Source organism: Siniperca chuatsi, linkage group LG13 (assembly GCF_020085105.1).
Source record: "Siniperca chuatsi isolate FFG_IHB_CAS linkage group LG13, ASM2008510v1, whole genome shotgun sequence".
Classification (NCBI taxonomy): domain Eukaryota; kingdom Metazoa; phylum Chordata; class Actinopteri; order Centrarchiformes; family Sinipercidae; genus Siniperca; species Siniperca chuatsi.
In genome coordinates this window covers 6,602,976-6,621,814 of record NC_058054.1, presented here as the reverse complement: position 1 = coordinate 6,621,814, position 18,839 = coordinate 6,602,976, and the positions used below count along the sequence as shown (strand labels likewise).

The window sequence follows — 18,839 nt, the reverse complement described above, 5'->3', positions numbered from 1 at the left end:
AAGGCGACAGGAAGTTCACCTGGGCAACAGCTAATTCTGGAATAAAAGTAACCTATTTATAATAATCTATTTGGGTTTGAAGCAGTTTGTTTCCTCCTTTAGTTTGGTTAGTTTGTGAGAATTTAGCTCCACTGTAGCTTGAGGAAACCAAAATGAGGAGTTAGCAGACCTAGCAGAATCTGCAACCTGCAAATGATGCAAAAATAATCACCTACATCGGTTTTGGGAACTTCAGTGGCAGAGATTATGAATAAAAGTGGCATTGTTATGAAAAACAATCTTTTAACTCCAGTGCAAATGTCAAACCTGAGGAAAAAGTAGGAACTGATAATTGACACTTAATGATGGATATGTTCATGACATACAGTATGTCTGTGCACCATGCAGGATATCATGTTCAAGATGCTGCAGAAAAACAACAACGTCAAAATGCTGAAATGTCTCTGCGGGCGCGCAGCCATCTCACCTTGAGCTCGTACTCCTCCCTAGTATCGCTCTCGCTCCTGATGTCCTGCTTCAGGTCCATGTCGTCTTTGAACGGCTGAGTGGAGGGAGAGAGGGAAACAGAGGGCAGAAACTAAACCATCAAACAACGAAACACACACACGGAAAGAGGGAGGGTGAGGAAGGAAGAGAGGGAGGGGAGAGGAAAACAGAGTTTCAGGTTTTTCATCCCAAGAGAGTGGAAGGCGAGAAACGGCTAGTTGTTGGAAAAAAGGTTTTGGGCCGAGCTTTAAAACCGCTCCAAAGGAGCCTCGTCGAATAGATTCTTCAGGACTTCCAGGGCTGAATGCTTTTCTAAAAGGAACACAATGTTGAGCAGTGTGTGTGTGTGTGTTAATGTTTCTTATTTCGGTGTGAGTGTGTGCAAGTACTTTCAGGTGCGCAAATGTGTGTGCAATTTAAAGAGAATGAATGTGTCTGTACTATAAATTTAATTTGAATTGTGTGTGTTTATGTTTTTTTTACAAGGTACCATACTTTATGGTGTATCTGTGTGTGTATATGCTCTTTCTCATCTGTCTTTGTTTTTCTTCATCTGTGTGTATGTACAGCAGGCGGTTTCCTGATTTTGGGTCGAGTGAGTGTGTGTGTGAGTGTCAGTGTAATTTTGATGTGTTAGAATGTGTTTTTTTGTGTGTTTGTTCACAGGCAGGCCTTGCGCATGTGTGTCTGCTTGACTGTGTGTGTGTGTACATTCAAGTGTGAATATGTGTGTGTGTGTGTGTGTGTGGCTGCCTCTCTTGCCATGTCTCCCTTTGTGTCGGTGTATCTGTACATTTAAGGCCATTGACCCATGCGTCTCCTCTTCACGGCCCCCGGTGACTCAGATGGGTGTCTACTCACGGAGTACATGGCCTTGACCATTCGGGTTGCCGTGGAGACGTCGGCCGTCTCCTCCTCCAGGCTGTGGGTTTCTTTGTTGACCGTCTCTACCTTGATGTCTGGTTTACCGAGGGTGACACCCCGGCGACCTGGAAGAAAAACACAACCTCTGGTCATATTCTGGGTCAACGTCAAGATAAATTATTGATTTATTTAACAGTCTTGTTAAAAAAGCAACAAAAACAACACCACTTTATTCTGTGTGCTTGTCTCGTCCATTATTTGCTTTGTTTCTTTTATTTCTCTCAGTTGATAATGGTGCATTAAGCAATTTGGCAGGCTGTCAGGCTCAAAAGGCAGAAAGAGGTAACAACTTGGCCATGGATGAATTTTGAGGACTTTGGTATTCACCATGAGGAAATGAGATGTCAGAAAACTGCACATTCCTTTGGCATTAATGTCTTCTTAGAAGCCGCAAGGGTTGAAAATGAAGATGAACATTTTGGAGCAGCTCTTTCTGTTAGAAGGTCTTATGATTGTTGATTATACTTTTTTTAATGCATACACTTAACTTGGACTGAAAGCCAATATTCTTTTCATGAAATTTTATGTAAGCCCCTACTGTACTGAATGAGTGACTCTAGTGGTGATTTGAAAAAGACACTGTGGAATTGTCTTATTGTTCTACAAACAAAAACATAGATGCTATAGTTACATTTAAAAAATCTACAGGGGGGGGTCTTTAATGCTGCAGTCGACCATTTTGTCTCAAATGCCAGGAAAAGGTATCTGAGGACTTTATCACTCAGAAATCATGCACAATATTGTAATGTCACTGAACTGTTGACTCCTTAATATTAAAATACTTCTTCTTAGTTTCTGGTGGAGCAGAAGGTGGTGAGAAGGTTCACTTAACATTTATTGCAATTTACACTTATATTTTTTATTTCGGTCCTGACCAAACACTAGATGCAACAGAAAAATAGATTCAGTATTCTGAGCAAAAAGGTGAATCTACAGCATTTTAAGCCTCTTTCAGACATGTACCTTGTTACTCTACATACATGTGCTGGCAAATGTTACATGTTTGTCTTATATTGGAATGAGTGCCAGAGTCACATTTACATAAAAGTCATAACGGCAATCTTATTAGGCCAGACCTAGTAATATTTCCGTAACACTTCCAACGTGGCAGAAGTCTGAATTGTGCTGTCACATTAACATAAAGACTACAGCAGCACAAGGTTAAATATGCACAGGCAGAGATTAAACATATTTTATGTCATTTCAATTAAAGGAGTTTAATTAGGTTAGTTAGATGGGATAGGACAGTCTTCTATATCACAGCAAAATTTTTTATTTTGGGCCAATAAAACAGGTATATTTATATGGTAAACATTGCCTTGTGCAACCTGAAATGATAATACTGCTCATTTTAAGTGATATATCCCTAGTACAGTCAATATTTGTCACCATGAACAACTCTCTTCCAAAAGCAGAAATCTTAAAAGTAAAGATTTAAATCTGTGAAGTCTTGAGCTGCATCGTACAACAAATGACAGACCGCTTATCTGGAGAGTTTGTTTGAGTTTCTACTTCCAAACAATATATTTTCTGTAGTGGTGTTATCAGCTCTGAACCAGAAAATATAATCCCTCTGGGGACTCTGCCAGTCACCTTCATTGTCTTTCCCAATTCTTTATTTGCTACGGAGCAGCTCAAAATTAAACAACTTAAAGACGCTACATGTTCTTAGCACTGGTTTCAGGAAATGTGGTTTGTGTTCATAAATGCTAATTGGATTGCTGTAGGCTGTAGAAATAACATATAGGAATTCATAATTTAAATACTATTCACCTTTAAATGCTGTTGTTTTATGCTCTGTTATTTATGTATCTAGTGTACGAGTGGCATATAAATATGATTTATTTAAAAAATAATCACACAATTCCATGTCAGTAGAATGAAAAGGGAAACGTATAGTAGGCGTTTTAAGGCAGTTTGCCATAGTAAATGAATATTCATTAATCTCATTTGAATAAAATGCTATACGGCTGGCATGTGTTCCTTTCTTCAAACGTGGAGAGGCAGAATGACAGATAGGGAGAGTGGATGAAAGAAAGACTGATAGACACATACAGTATGTGTGTGTGCCTGCCCCTACACACACACTCACGCACAGATTAGAGAACCACTGTGTGCACTCACTGCCTTTGCGTTGGCGGTAGAGGAAGAAGGCGAGTGCCAGTAGAAACATAAGTAGCAGAATGGAGGAGCCCACCGTACCACCGGCGATAATTCCCACTGGAACAATATCTGAAACAAATACTGCCATAGTCATAGAAGTCTGTATTGCTGTGTGCTTGTGTGCATACTTTAAGGTCTAACAAACAGGTTGAAAATATGTGTTTCATATATTTTAGAATGTTTGCAAAGACTTCTCTATAATGTTTTAAAAACATCCTTTACTGGCACAATGCTACATTTTAAGGGTCTTTGCTGCCACCAAATGTCGATATGCAGGTGTAACCATGGATGTATTAAGAGAGCTGGATACTGTGTGGCGAGTCAGCCTTGCTACAAATTTGTTTGAATAAACAACAAAAATATCCCCAATGGCCCAAAAGCATTTTCCTCATGGACTGCTATTATAAAAGTGATGTCTGTAAAACTGTTGAAAGCACAACTTAAATGGCAAATGAACATTGAACATTTGTATTATGAATTATTAAACCATGTAGATTTATGACTGTAATCTTTCTCAGAGCCTAGAAAAGCTTTTTTCATGTGCATGAAAACAAAGCACAACAAATCAAACCAGGAGAAGTTGCTCTGGATGAGCAACTTCTATTAGAATGAACGGGAGCCATCTTGGAGTCCTGTATCCAGTTCATAGCCTAATACATCCATGACTAGAACATGGAATACAAAGAATACATGGATCCACTTATCAAAACAATGCTCAACAGTGCCACTAATGGTAAAAACTTAACCGGGTACCTTTTATTTACAAAACAATTAGGTTCAGTATGATGGTCATTGTGACTAATATCATTTGTCACAAACACTTGTCAAATAATTTGTTACTTAAAGTGGAGCAACGACTGATGACATAATGATGGTTAATGATACTTCAGAACCAAGTGCCCAACTAGACAAGTTTTTCTTGATCTATTTTGACTATGACACGATGCCTATGTTGCACTGCCATATTCAACTGACACCCACAATCCCCTTTTTTGTTTGTCCATACCTGTCTCCTCCAGGGTAATGATCATGGTGCCGGGTCCGAAGGAGTTCCAGGCGGTGCAGTTGTAGGGCGAGTGGAAGTCAGACTCCATAACGTTGTTGATGGTGAGGGTGGAGAGGACGGCCCCGCCCTGGGATGGAGGTTTACTCTGCTCCACAGTGTACCTCTCCATCAGGGTGCCCTTCTCCTTCTCCCACACGTTCTCTTTCCACGCCCAAACCTGAAACACACATTTTAGAAGGATTATTTAGTTTCTAGATTTTTTCTGAGGAGTTGCTGAGTGAAGCCTCATTGGATGACTGACATAGGGAACCAAATAATAGAGGAGGATGGAACTATACACCTATATCAAGTTGAGCTGTTTCAACTCACCTGATTACCAAGAGTGGTTGAAATTCCCTGCCGAGTATCTCGGTTAACCAAGTTGGTATGTCTCAAATCAAATCTCGCTTGCTAATGAAGGGTGGTGTGGAGGTGTTTTTATAATTTTTTTCTTTCCTGTCTTTTATTATTCTACTTGTATCTATGTTTTACCTATACATTTAATTGTAGATTTTTACTTTCTATACTTTTGACATGCAGTTGTGTTTTTTTATCTTACTGTAGTCTCTTTTGTGTGTTGTAAAGCATTCTTTTAATGTGCTTAAAAAGTGGTATATAAAGTTGTATCATTATTTTAACATTAAATCATGAACACATACATAAGATCAACGGCTACAGGCCACTAGTAGTACAGTGCCTCACTTTGTAGGCAAAACATGCTCTCAACCTCACTCCGTGTGATCTGCCACTTAAAAAGGATTGCATTAAAATGGTAAACAAGGTGTATACGTCAATTTAGGATTAAGTTAAGATCAAAGACTTGATACATCTGTACACTAAAACACTTGTAAATCTATAAATCTGTTGCTAATCAACACAAAAGTCCTTCAAGCCGATGGGAGCTCTGTATTAGTGTGATGAAAATGCAATTTACAATATGTTTTATTTGTTTGATTTTTATCTAAACTCCACTCTTTACTGCTGCAATAACCCGATTTCCCCTCAGGGATCAATAATGCTAATTTCACTTTATCTTATCTTATGTAGTATTAACCATGATAGACTCACATACAGACACGAACACACACACATAATCACAAGTAAACATTTAGCAAACAGATGGGCTGGTGTTAAGAAAGGTTAGGAGTGACTAAAGCGAGTCTGGGCAGGAAATATATTTTAAGCAAAACAAATTATATTCTCACACCTTGGTGTGGTACTTTTTTTCTCCTGGTGCAGTATATGCCTAATTAAAATTTGTGCAGCAACTTTTCAGGCTGGGAAAGAAAGAAATTCCTCACAAATAAAATCAGAACACACACACACAGAGTGCAGCAAGTGTACATGAGCGATAAACACTCAGGTTTTTCTACTTAAAATCTGCTGAGGTAGAAATTTGAGGGTATTAAATATGGAGCATGGCGATATCAAATATACATAGAGTCATATGTTGGGCTAATGTACCTTTTAACCTGGTTTGAAAAAAGGAAAAAGGAGACTGTAATCAAGAATGAATGAGGAGGACATTTAATAAAGCACCAAATCCTCAGCATTTTTCCCTCTGACAATCTTACATAATGTGTCCCCACAGTCTGCCTCTCAAAATCCCTCACTTTCTTTCTTTTTCTTTATCGCTTTTTCTCACAGTCATTTTGTTTTGCACCACCACTGTCTCTCACTGTATTTCTGTCTCTCTTTCTCAGTTTCTCATTGCCTCTTTTACACACACACACACACACACACACACACACACACACACACACACACACACAGATACATATACAGCATCATATTCCATATTTTATAAGTCCTTGTGTCTCTGCATTAAGCCGAGACTATAATGTCGTATCACATTATACGCTCTGAGCTCTCAGCCAGTGCAGCAGGGGGCTGAAGCTTCCTAAAAGCTCAGATTTCTGTCATGTCTGCACTGCACAATTGGATAATTGACGCTGAAAGGTACAGAATTTTACTCTCCCTCCACCTCTCTCCCTCTCATTTCAATCTGTTTCACCCCCTCACTCTCTCTCACTCATTCTAGCCTTCAAATTTATTATTTATTTGATTTATTTCCATTTTCTGGCTTCTTTTTGTGATTTGTGAGTATTCTGATATTTCCCCACATCACATTCCAGACACTTTATACTAAATTGTAGTTTGATCAAGTATTGCACTCAGGCAGGAATGAAAAAACAGCATGCAGTTCTGCAACTACGGCACATTCAGGAGGATATTCCATTACAGTTTTCTGGTAAGGCAATATGAACGCTTTCCTATAGAGAAAAGATGGTTACCACTTTGAAAGGGATCACTGAATTGGAATTTATGTGATTATAGCATATTTTATTTTATCCTGATGGCATCTTTTGTAGAACATTTAGACAATCCAGGCTTTGTCAGGATAGTAAAGCAGAAAAAAACATCTTTCTGCAAGACAAAATAGTTAATTTTTCATTTTTTTCTTGTGAATCACCAGACAATTTTACTTCTTTTGGCTTTTATAATTAGTCAAATAAAACAGTACGATAAGGAAGAATCCATGTTTTGTTGAACTGGTCACAACCCATTGAGTCCCATAGGGTCGTAAGTCAAAAAGGTTGGGAAACACAGCTGTAGACTGGCTTTGAAAGTCAGAAATGTGATTGTGAAAGTGATTGTGTGATTGGAAAGTTGACATGTCTTACAATAGTGATTCCCAACCGGGGTACTTGTATCTCAGGGGGTACCTGGAAATATCAAGCTCAGTTGAGTCAGTTGAAACACTTGGGCTGTGATTGAGAGTGCAGGAAAACTAGTTAGCAAGGTAGCATTAAAGTCAAAATGGACAGCTACAAGTAGTTGACAATTGAAACAAGTTCAATCGACAATCACTATGTCAGACAATCACTTAGACCTGAGTTGTGACATGTCTTATAGGCTTGTAAGAGCAGAAAAAATAAAAGCCATGTCAATAAAACTAAAAAGGTGGATGGTGGATGCATTCTGTTGGTGCTTTCTGTTGGTCTGTTGGCAAACAAGATGACTCAAAATTGCTATAACATTTGGCTGGATTTTTTGCGTCACCGATCAGCTGATCACATTTTGGTGATTAAGTAGATATGGGATTTCCACTATTATGTTACCTTTTCCTTTTCAATATTTCCATATTTCAAAAAGCGATTTAATGCACTCACCCTAGACTATCAATTACACTAACAATAAACAGTTATAAAATACTTTTTTTCATGATTGCTTGTATCTTATCGGCTGCACTCCAACACTTCAGTGGAACATGTGTACAGTAGTGCGTGTCTCCTCTTTCATTTCAAACAAACACTACAGCAGCTGTTTTTGATGAGTCACACCTTCCACCACAGTGGAGGAACAGATCGTTCTCACATGCTCGTGACACAGTTGGAGAATGAAGTCACTTGTGCCAATCGTTTCGCTAACACAAGCTGAAGCGAGGAAGTGAAAATCATTTTGTTTTCAGGATGGACCAGGAGTTGTTGTGATCAGGATTCTGTTTGAGGCAGATGCAATCTGAAAAGGTCGAGCACCTCTGCAGTAGATTACAACTTCCAAGGATGGACTTACAATCTTATCAGGTGGGGGAGTACTCGCGATGTAACACTTGATCTCTCCTCTCTCCCCTCTGACAGCGTACTGGACTGGATCACTGGAGATGATGGGGGGGCCTGAGTGAGTGAGGCAGGATGAGAGAAAGAGAGATGGAGAAGAGGATTAGTACAACAAATCATAAGGTTTGAGAATTACACTAACAGTGAACTTGCAACACATCAACAAGTCATTACCACATTAACCCTTACAATAAGAACCATAAACCAGGGACCACCAGTGAGTAGATTTTATACTATATTTGACAATGTGATAGCCTAGTTCCAGACCTCTAAATCACCGCCCACATTTATGATTTTTTCAGCAATTTGAAGCAGTTGGGTGTTGTGCTCATTGACATCTATTTCCCAGTTGGAAAAACAACCAAGCCAATCAGAGCTTCGTAGGTGGGATTAAGAACGGGGATGTCACCTTCATGATCCAGAGCTAGAATCCATTCAAAGAAAAAAGATGATAACCGTGCATGAGATAAACATAACCATACAGGTTGTTGAACATCTCCGTCTTTGATCAACATGACAAAGATGCTTCTAGAAACAGCTATGGCAGCTTGTCTCGACTGATAAGTCAGTCACCATTTAATAGCTAGGACAGAAAAGGACCTGGTCACACCACCCTTTATAACATCATTTCAAATATTAGAGTTTTACTGTGGTTAACCTCTTGCATCAAGTTATGTATAAACCCATATTGAGAACCCAAAACAGAGAAAGATATCATATTAGCTGTGTTGCGCCATACAATAACGGCGCCACAAAATAGATGCATCATGGTTTGCAGTCAGTCGTGAGAAAGGAGTGGATGGTGCAAATACTTTCCTTTGAATCCTTTGAACTAACTGTGTTAACATATTGTCCGGTGAGTGAACGCGTACAAAGGCAGTCACTGGCTCATCAAGCTTTCAGCTCCACATTTTTGCAAGGACGTGCCAATGAATGTCACTGTCACCCTTTTTGGTTTGTCAGCAGGTGAAGATTTAAAGACCATTTGTGAACTGCATTTTTGTCATTGTGTTCTTGGTGAATCAGTTTTGATTTATTAAGTAATTGCTGGCTTCTTTGGCAGAGAGTTTTGATGTTGAAATATTGGCTTTGGGCCTGTCTAGGCCCCATGCAATACTCTGTACATTCAGCTGCTTCAGCTGTCAGAGAGATACAGATACATGGATGATGCACACGTTTCTTGAATAAACAAACACACCATGGAGGTTCAAACGGTTTCATTATTCATTTTCCATCTTTGACACGTTTTATATATTTTGCTAATATCAGCACTGTTGTTAATAGCAGAGTAATTGGATAGTAACTGACCATTGACAGTGAGTGTAACCTCAGTCTCTCCCACTCCAATCCGGGGCACAATGGCCTTGCAGACATACTGGCCTGCATCAGCCTGGCTCACTGACTTCAAATACAGCTGGTTGTTGTTGCTGAGCACCTGGACATACACAAACAGGGAGGGAGGGAGAACTATATTTAATTCATAAAACATGTTGATTTACTCAGCAGGCTCCTATAGTTTTTTCCTGGAGCTTTTAAATTAATGATTTAAGATACGGAGACAGAGTCCCACTTCAAATCGTCTGCTTTACAACTTAGCAGACATTTATGAAGTCTAAGTCTTGGACATTAATATAGGTTGGGACTGGGGTTTTCTGGAACATTTACCCCAATATGTTTTGTTCTGACTTGCTTTTTCTTCCTGTATAAATTGGAATATATGACATTTTAGTAAAGTAAAAACTTAAACATAAAATATAGAGTTCAAGGTCAAAGGTCAGGGGAAGGTTTGATGGTTTGTCTCACCATGTTGGAGCCCTTCTTGGTCCAGGTGAGGGTGAGAGGGGGGTTACCAGACCACTTGCAGTTCAAAGTAACATCAGAGTCCACATCTACCGTAACTGGCCTGGGCTCCACTACCAGTATTGGGCCAACTGAAAGAGAGTAAGAGAATTAAAAGCCCAGTACACAGACACATTTGTATGAAATACAGACTTTGGTTATCACTAAGTGGCTAAAAAACTATGGTTAGACAGGATTGAAACTGAAACAGAAAAAGAACACCCAAAATATAAAAAATATTAAAAATACATTTTGCCCCAACTTTGCCCCCAAATTTCTTGTAGAACTTATTAGAGTGGAACTAATTCAAACTCTCTTTGGTGAAACTGTTCATGTAGCTGGCAGGAGATTATAACCTCTTATCATAAAGACATGGTTTAGTGTGGTACATTTTCCTCTTTCTCCTTTAATGCTATTTACTGTAATGGACATAATTTTCTTCCTTCCTTTTCTGATTCTATATATTTCTCTATTCTTTAAGTGTTTTATTTAAGTATTTTCAGTAATAGTTGTTTTCAGAAACTAGTTTGATTACATGTACTGTCACTACATTTTTACATATTGATTTTTATTTATCTCTTATAAGCTTTGATAACAATACCATAAGGCTTTGTTGAATTGAATTGGACAGAACAGAGAGAACAGATTATACAGTAACCATCAGCTTCAAATGTATTCTGTACAATACATGAATACTGTGGAGTAACAAAATAAATGCAGTGTGGCTCTTCAAACAAATACCGACAAATATAGCTACTAGAACACATATATATCATCAGAGTCCCACTCAGCTCACGAGTGTTTGCACTCTACTTACAGTGCACATCCACCAGGATGCTGACGTTGGTGTTTCCCACAGTGTTGAAAACTTGACAGGACACGGGCTCTGTGAAGAAGGAGTGATCTGCTGTGGTGACAAACACACTTTCTCTGGCCCCTTCCAGCAACACGCCACCTTTTGCCCACCTGACAGAGAAACACATCAACATTTAACAAGTTTTCAAGCATTACAAATCATTGTTATGTCTGTTTGTCGGCTGGAGATCTCAAAAGCATGATGGATTTTTATAATTTTTTGGTGGTGATCCAATTGTTAGATTTTCATTATTAGACAATGAGTGTTTTTATATGATCAATTAAAGCTATTAAACTAAAATTTAAAAAGCCTTGATGTCAAAACCTGAGGGAATGACTGCAAGTTAAAGAAATAAATTACTCTTAATTTCTGTTATCCATACTGTATCTTGCCAGATATCTAGATCAAAATCATATAACCATATTGTACATCGGCCATTAGATAACATTCTATACACTCATATACGCTCAATAGGCTCAGTGCCTAAGTACCTGGCAGTGCTCCCACACTGGGACCCTCTGGTGTGAGTCTCAAACCTCAGATTAAAACCACAATGTTTAAGTCCAGCATTTAGCAATTGCAGTGCTTCAGTGCTGTCACTTAAGATAAAAGTCAGCGTTTAATTGTACAAATGTTCAATACTTTTACCAATTTCGTCCTGCAAGCAGAAATTACAATTCAGGATCACCCCCAGATGGTGGTTACAAGCAGATTGGAATAGATGAAAGAAAATCTATTGGTATTAAACAGAATTGCAGTCTGGCTCCTGATGCTGTGCTGCATTTATCAAATGAAACACTGTCCCTAAAAAAACACTGACCACCATCAAAAAGTCCATCAAATCCTGAACTGGACATAAAGTTGCAACAATGATGTCAAAGTGAGTAATAACATATTGTTTGTTTGATAAATAGTACATTTTTATATATTAAAGTAAACTCAGTTTTTCTATTTAAGGTTAAATGTTGGCAAAAATTATTCCAGACCTGTAGCCCATGATGGGAGGGTTGGCAGAGGCCTGGCAGGTGAAGGTGACTCTCTCGCCCTCCAGAACAGAGCGAGGCTCGATGGACAGGGTCACCGTAGGAGGGTCTACACAGGCAAAGATATATATTCAATGTACAACTAAAGATAAACTGAATGATTGTGTGAATGACTGTTGTGCTTCAGCTGCGCCAAGTAGCATAAGGATTGATTTCCCACACAAATAAGTCTAAACTATAAATTTCACAATAAAATCTGGTGTTCCAACACTCCACTTCTCTACAGCCTTCTGTACTAACATAGCACTGGTTCTACATCTGCTGTTACTGCAGTTATTCCTCCAGTAATTACTAACTACACTGGGTTGGAAAAACACATCAATCTTCTTGATTGAAAATTCAAACTACACTTTCCTTGTGAGCAGTCATTCCTTATTTCTTCAGGGACACAACTGAAATCCTTTTAAACACAAAATGTTTCAGGTTTTTCAGTTGTTGAAGAAAGTCAACTTGCTGAACTGTTTTAGGAGAATTGACTGGCCCCAAAGATGGTGCCAAAACAATGCAAACAGCTAAATCAAATCGGGAACCAGACCAAGCTTGAGAATGGTGAAAAATAGCAGCTGTAAATTCATAGCATATGTGTTGTTTTTCCACTAATAATTACATCAAGTTGACAAGTGCTGGGGCAGCTAATTAAAATTATATTGTGATTTTGCTATGTGTCTACACACAAACTGCTTGGCCCCAGTCACCTGAGCCCCACCTATGCACCTTTACACTCTGACAAAGAAAAAGGGCAACATACGGTGGACATTGAGGGTAACAGTGGCTCGTTTTCCCATCGGCACCGCCGGGTTGCTGGCCACACAGGTGAAGTTGCAACCGCTGTCAGTGTCAGCTGGTGTGATGGGCAGGTAGCTCCTGGTCGTCACTCTCTTTCTGTCTGGTAGCACTTCCTGTTCAGCAAAGAAATAGGGAGGGAGAGGAGGGTTGTTGGTAGAAGATGGAGTGGGTAGAATTTAGGGAGGGGAGCCAACAGAGAAAGATCAAAGCACAAGAGAAGGAGCACGGTGGATGGGGAAGGACAAAAAGGACAAAAAAAAAGGAGAGAGTGGGAAATATCATGGGAGAAATAAGAGAGAAGAAGGGGAGGAGAAAGAGCAGAGGCATAGGAGGGTTACTAATGGAGCCAAGAGAGATAAAGAAATAGCATAAAATGGAAACAGAAACAGCAATCTGGAGGTAGAAATAAAATAAACAACATTTTTAGACCTGATGCAGGAAGGAAAAAAGAAGTTGGAAACTGAAAAAGTGCAGAAGAGAATTTCAACAGAGTTTAAAGGAGACATATTTCTGTGTAAAATGTTCTTTCAATTAACGCAAGCAATTCAGTTTTATAATGACATTGGACTTTTTAAGTGAGAGCTGAATACTCAATGACAAAGAAGAGAAAAGAAACACAGTAAAGCTGAAACGTTTTTTCTCACTTTCATATCATTGTAGATTAAATATATAATTGGTTAATTGGTCAGACAGAAGAAGAAATGTGATCATTTTTGATCAATTGTCATCTTGGGCTTTCAGTATTTGCAATGGGCATTAACATTTTACATTTTACAGATTAAAAGATTTCTTTATTAATCAGAAAATAATTGATAGATAAACCAATAATGAAAATAATCCTTTGTTGCAGCCATACAACATAAGCTATAAATCTTTTTCTGCACAATAAGTACATAAAATACAGACTTGTTGGATTCTGGAGGTTGGGTGCTTTCCAATGCAGCTACAAAATCTGTCAAGAAAGTGTGTACAGCCTTCACTGTAGTGTAAATGCGTGGTCAGTAACGCGGTAACATAAAAGCAGCATGTAATATGCATGAGCATGTGTGGGGGCATAAAACTGGCTGCAAGAGAGGTAAAAACATCTGTGTGTGAGTGTGTGAGTCAGTGTTTGCTGCTGCCTCTGTGTGCACATGAAAGCATGAGTGTGCATATGTGAGTGTGTGTCTACGCGTGAGTGTGCGCTTGCAGGCATAATTTCATGTTTGTAGGAGAGTATATGGGAGTGTGAAGAGTGTGAATGTGGGAGAAAAGAGTGCAAAATATATCACTGCGATCGTAAGTGTCACAGAGTACAGTTCCTGCCTCTGTGTGTGTGTGTGTGTGTGTGTGTGTGTGTGTGTGTGAGAGAGAGAGAGTCTGTGGCTGTACATGTGGGTTAATTAAACATGTCTGGGATCTGTGCATGTTTCAAGTTGTGTCACAACCATAAAGTGTGGAAAGTAACTGATGTTAGGATATGATAAGATATGTGTGTTCTGTATCTACACCTACTTCACTTTTCTTGTGTGCAAGCATGGTTGACGATGGTATTAGAAAGTTTAATGAAGAGGGAGTGTAATTATTCACACATCACTTGTAGACGCAAGGCTATTGAAAAACCCTGGATCAATTGGATCAGGTCAAGATTGATCTGATGAAGATCCGATTGAGCTCAAAACCTCGATTTAAATAAATTTGTGGTTTAGAGCCAGTACTGTACGTAGGCATAACTTTTTGTGAATACAAAGTTAACTGTTACCACAATACCACAAGTAGATCAATTTAACTGCAGGATGTGGCCCAAGTGGGAATCAAACCTACAACCTAATAAAAGTAGTTAACCATAAGTTAACCATGCAGGTATTATCAAGTTTCATTACAAACCTCATTGCCTTTTATTCAACTTAAACATCTTAAATGTAGAGAAACCAAAGGTACAATTACTATGACTTCTCCCATATTGTCATCATGCTCAAACAATTAATTCAAAACTCAACTGAAACGTTAAACAGTGGATGACTGAACCAACATTGCAGCCCAAAAAATAAACTAATGTGATAAATGAATGATATGATAAAGGAGAGGTGTGACACTCTCGTGTCATGCTGTTGTTTTTCAAATAAATTTCTAATTTTTGGGCCAGGCAGAGGAAATTTTTGGTTGCAAAGTTTTGTCAAATTTCAGTTTAATGTATCTCGTCTTTGTCCAAAAATGCAGTTCGTGTTTTGTTTCTCTAAAAGTGATAATATCATTTAGCACTGTCAGTACTTCATTTTGTTTTCCTGTTGTGTCTTTCATCAAATAACAGAGTAATCAAGACTTTCTCTGAGTGAGAAGATGGGATGTTTCCATTAAAACAAAATGATTTTAGTTTGATATGTTAATGCATTTCAGTGATGTTTGCGCTCTTTCATTGCCACTATTGAAAATAAATACTGTATTCATCGAATATCAAACACTTTAAGTCTCCTACTAGGTTTCAAGGCACAAAATGCTGCTGGCCAGTGGTCATCAGGTCAGAATCTGCAATTTGTAAGCATTCAAAAGCATTACTTAATAAATATGGTCCCCATCTGCTGAGATGTTATAGTCTTTAAACCAAGAACCAAGAAAGTCGTGTGCTGACTTTGTCTACCATAATGCGTGCACTGCATATTGTATTTGCCTAATGCAGGACTCCAGGGGTGATGTGCAGCCTGAGGTGTTCATACTGTAATTCCCCTTTGCAGTGCCCACAGCATAAAACATATAAACAAACAAACAGACTGAGAGTGGCTGTTATTGAAGAGCAGATTGTAAGTAATAGAATTTGTGTTACAATCTCTTTTGGAGCCACTAGTCAGCATGTGAGATTATGCAGATCTCATTTTAGTGTCATAAAATCTTCATGGTTTTACGTGTGTTTTATGTTGCATTAGTTTAACATGTGAGTTTGTTATCATCTGCATGTGTGCATGGGTGTGTGTGAGTCACCGTGGACTGGTAGGCTCCCTCCACAGCGACTCCATCCTTGGTCCACTGGATGTGTGCTGCAGGCTTGGCTCCGCGGGTCACACAGGTCAGGTTGTACGGAGTCCCAGCCATCAGCAGGAGCTCCGGGGATCCATCAACCACCGGGTCCTCAGGGGGAACTGGAGGAGACACACACACAAATCAACGCTTTAAAAAACACACATTTATGCAAGTGTGCACTCATGCATACAGACAAACCTATACATGTACATATACATACACAAATTAATGCCTGACTTGGGTGATTTTCAAATAGAACAGCTTAAATACCTTCAATCTGTTTTCAAGTGTTTTCTTCTACTTCTAATGCCAATAAAACCCATTAAAACACATTGGATTTTCTGAAGAAGCATTACCACCATACTTAAAACAAGGCTTTGTTCCTTAAAGTCCACATTTTGGTAATACAGCATGTGGTTTTCACCAAACAACAGCAAAATGTAATGTTTACCTTCTTTGCTTTTTGGGGAATCAGGATGAAGTTCACACCATGTTGTAGTGATATCCAAATCTGCTGTCCAGCATTTTCCTCAGGAGGTTATAACTGCTTGACATTTAACCTCTTTGCTGTTGGTAGTTTGTAATTTCTAAATTCCTTTCCAATATGTTGTTTCTCTTCCATATTTCATTCTTTCTTTTATCAGTACTGCACAAACAAGAGCAACTTCCTGCTAAATTTAAGGTGATGGCTAAAGTTAAGATGCCCATGGTAACTAGTCAGATAGGCAGCTCCAGATACAGTAAATGCCTTGCTTAAGAGCCACATAACACCGGTTCATTATGGTGTTTTTCCACAACTTTCTCCAAATGCTGTTTCTCCCACATCTGCAAGCCAACTCTGTGTGCTTGAACCAAGCAACGTTTGGACACAAAACCGCAAAGTTACACACACATAACTGCTGCTAAGGTATTTCTCAGTTTGGATTCTTGTGCTTTTGTTGACCATATCTTTTGTTTTTGTTGCAATATTGGCAGAATCTGTTTCCCACAACAGAGAAACTCATGGATTCTGGAAGTTGACTTGCCAAGAAGAACGACGATTTGGCTAATGGAAACAGATAGGAAACCCAAAGATTCACTGCAAGAATGACGCATCAAATATAGTCAGTAGTATAGAGCCAGTTGAACCAGGTCGGAAAATGAACATGTGTGCATTCAAATTGATTATGTACTTTTAGAGTGTGAAGGTCATTCTCTCAACTCAGGAAACCTGCTCCTCACAAGGACAAAAGTAACTTGGCATTCTTAGATTTGATAATCATCTCTGGTCTCCTTTGAATGAAAAGGTCCTTTGCTCAAACTACATGTGTGGAGGTTAATAGGAAATCTGAAAAATTTCTCAGAACAATGGCTCCTGTATCTGCAGCCAGTTCACTTACTGAGTACGTTGAGTTTGGCCCTCCTGGAGCGCAGGGCAGCCTCTGTGGCCTGACACTCGTACAGAGAGTCATCGGACAGCTCAGAATTGGAGATCTCCAGGTTGTATTGGCCGATGTCCAGAGCCCGAAGCACACGATACCTGGGCCAGGCTGCCGGAGACACACACCAGGTTTACAGTTAAAAAGATGGAGAGACATGAAGTAGAAAACTCACTCTGGGATTCATGCGCTTGTTGGAGTTTCTGTTTAAGTTCTACTGTAAGTCGTTCATGTTTATTTGCGACAAGTTTGGAAAATGAACTTCTGGAACGTAATTCAAAAATAGTGTATCACCTGGAAAACATGACCTTTTAAAATTATTGCTGGAATTAAGGAAGAGGCACATTACACGCTGCTATTAGAGTCATGAGTCATCATAATAGCACTGCCTTCACAAATGATTTGTATCTGAGGATAATATCATCTTTATTTTAAAAACACTGAGTAATCAGTTGCAGGTAGTTTTTCTGCAAAAAGATGTTTTAATGTGCTTTTAAATTTTTTAGATGTTGTTTTTCAATACTGTGAGTTGCACAAAATTGAATTCATCTCCACTGTATTGGGGTTGCATCAGAAATCTCAGAGACAGATCTCTTAAAACCTCTGCAAATAAAACCAAACTATGTGGATGGCTAGATGAAGGTAAGTGAGGAAATATAGTTTTTCAGCAATTTTGGTGAACTGACCCTTTAAATTCAAGCTGCATGTCGTGCCGTTTTTCAGTATAAAAATCTATAGGGTAATGAACAGAAAACCTTTAAAAACAATTATACATCTACTCGTCACCTTCTTTTATTCTATGTCAGTGACTGTATTTCTGTCCTTTGCTGACACCTGATTTGTTTACAAGATAAAGCAAATGTAAAAGCTCTTATGAAATGGATAAAAGCTGAATCCCAATTGCATTACATCAATCAGAGACAGAGAGCAAACAAATGTATTTATGTGAAAATGTCAAAGCTTTTTATCATAATACACAGATAGCATTTAGCATTAATAGCATTTATTTCAGAAGTTTTGAAGACCTTTTTGGATTAACCAGAGCCTCTGGATATCATGAAAGTATGTCCTTTACACAAACAACACAGAGGAAGGTACACAGCACACACACATAAACACGCACACAGCAATACAGTAACACAGTCAGAGATAAACAGCTGAAGGGCTTTTGCACAAACACTGATCAAACATCGCCCCATATACAATGATGCCACATCAATTCCCGTATGAAACACAAACTGCAGAACTACAGGCAGCGCCGTTCCAATTACAACACCCCCTTTTCTCTCTGTTTGAACCCTCGCCTCTCAGACAAAGACATAATTGAGCGTGACGTCCCACTAGGGGGCAGTCATTGATCCTCCGTGCCCAATCCTAACATGACATCATGGATTCAGATGGCAAAGGCAGGCAAGCAGGCAGGCAGTTGGGGTGCGGAGAGGAGGAAGGAGGGTGGGTGCGGGCAAAAGTATTAGTGGAGATTACATCATCCACTCCAGCACCTTGCAGCATAGCAACCACAGAGGTGAAAGCACCCCGGGGAGAAGGAGAAGGAGAAGAAGGAGGAGAACAATAAGCTGCCATGACTTACACCTTCAGGTAGTGAGTAGATGAGTGTGTGCATTTTAGGTATTTGCATTGATACATGTAAACACATATATACAT

At 39.0% G+C, this 18,839-nt stretch overlaps 1 protein-coding gene across 5 annotated transcripts in view; it reads right to left on the bottom strand.

Annotated features, from left to right (window-relative positions):
• Nucleotides 1-18,839, bottom strand: part of kirrel1b (kirre like nephrin family adhesion molecule 1b) — a 71,415-nt gene that overhangs the window by 7,171 nt on the left and 45,405 nt on the right. Inside the window, exons 3-14 of one of the 5 annotated variants that reach the window (XM_044220738.1) lie at nucleotides 17,136-17,285; nucleotides 15,718-15,875; nucleotides 12,725-12,875; nucleotides 11,920-12,025; nucleotides 10,895-11,043; nucleotides 10,042-10,169; nucleotides 9,547-9,673; nucleotides 8,195-8,295; nucleotides 4,580-4,796; nucleotides 3,535-3,654; nucleotides 1,348-1,475; nucleotides 467-577 (exon numbers count right to left, since the gene is read on the bottom strand). In XM_044220738.1, coding sequence (XP_044076673.1) covers nucleotides 467-577; nucleotides 1,348-1,475; nucleotides 3,535-3,654; nucleotides 4,580-4,796; nucleotides 8,195-8,295; nucleotides 9,547-9,673; nucleotides 10,042-10,169; nucleotides 10,895-11,043; nucleotides 11,920-12,025; nucleotides 12,725-12,875; nucleotides 15,718-15,875; nucleotides 17,136-17,285 — 1,646 coding nt within the window. The remainder of the gene's footprint in view (nucleotides 1-466; nucleotides 578-1,347; nucleotides 1,476-3,534; nucleotides 3,655-4,579; nucleotides 4,797-8,194; nucleotides 8,296-9,546; nucleotides 9,674-10,041; nucleotides 10,170-10,894; nucleotides 11,044-11,919; nucleotides 12,026-12,724; nucleotides 12,876-15,717; nucleotides 15,876-17,135; nucleotides 17,286-18,839) is intronic. The other 4 variants (XM_044220740.1, XM_044220739.1, XM_044220741.1 and 1 more) reach the window with 4 other exon arrangements.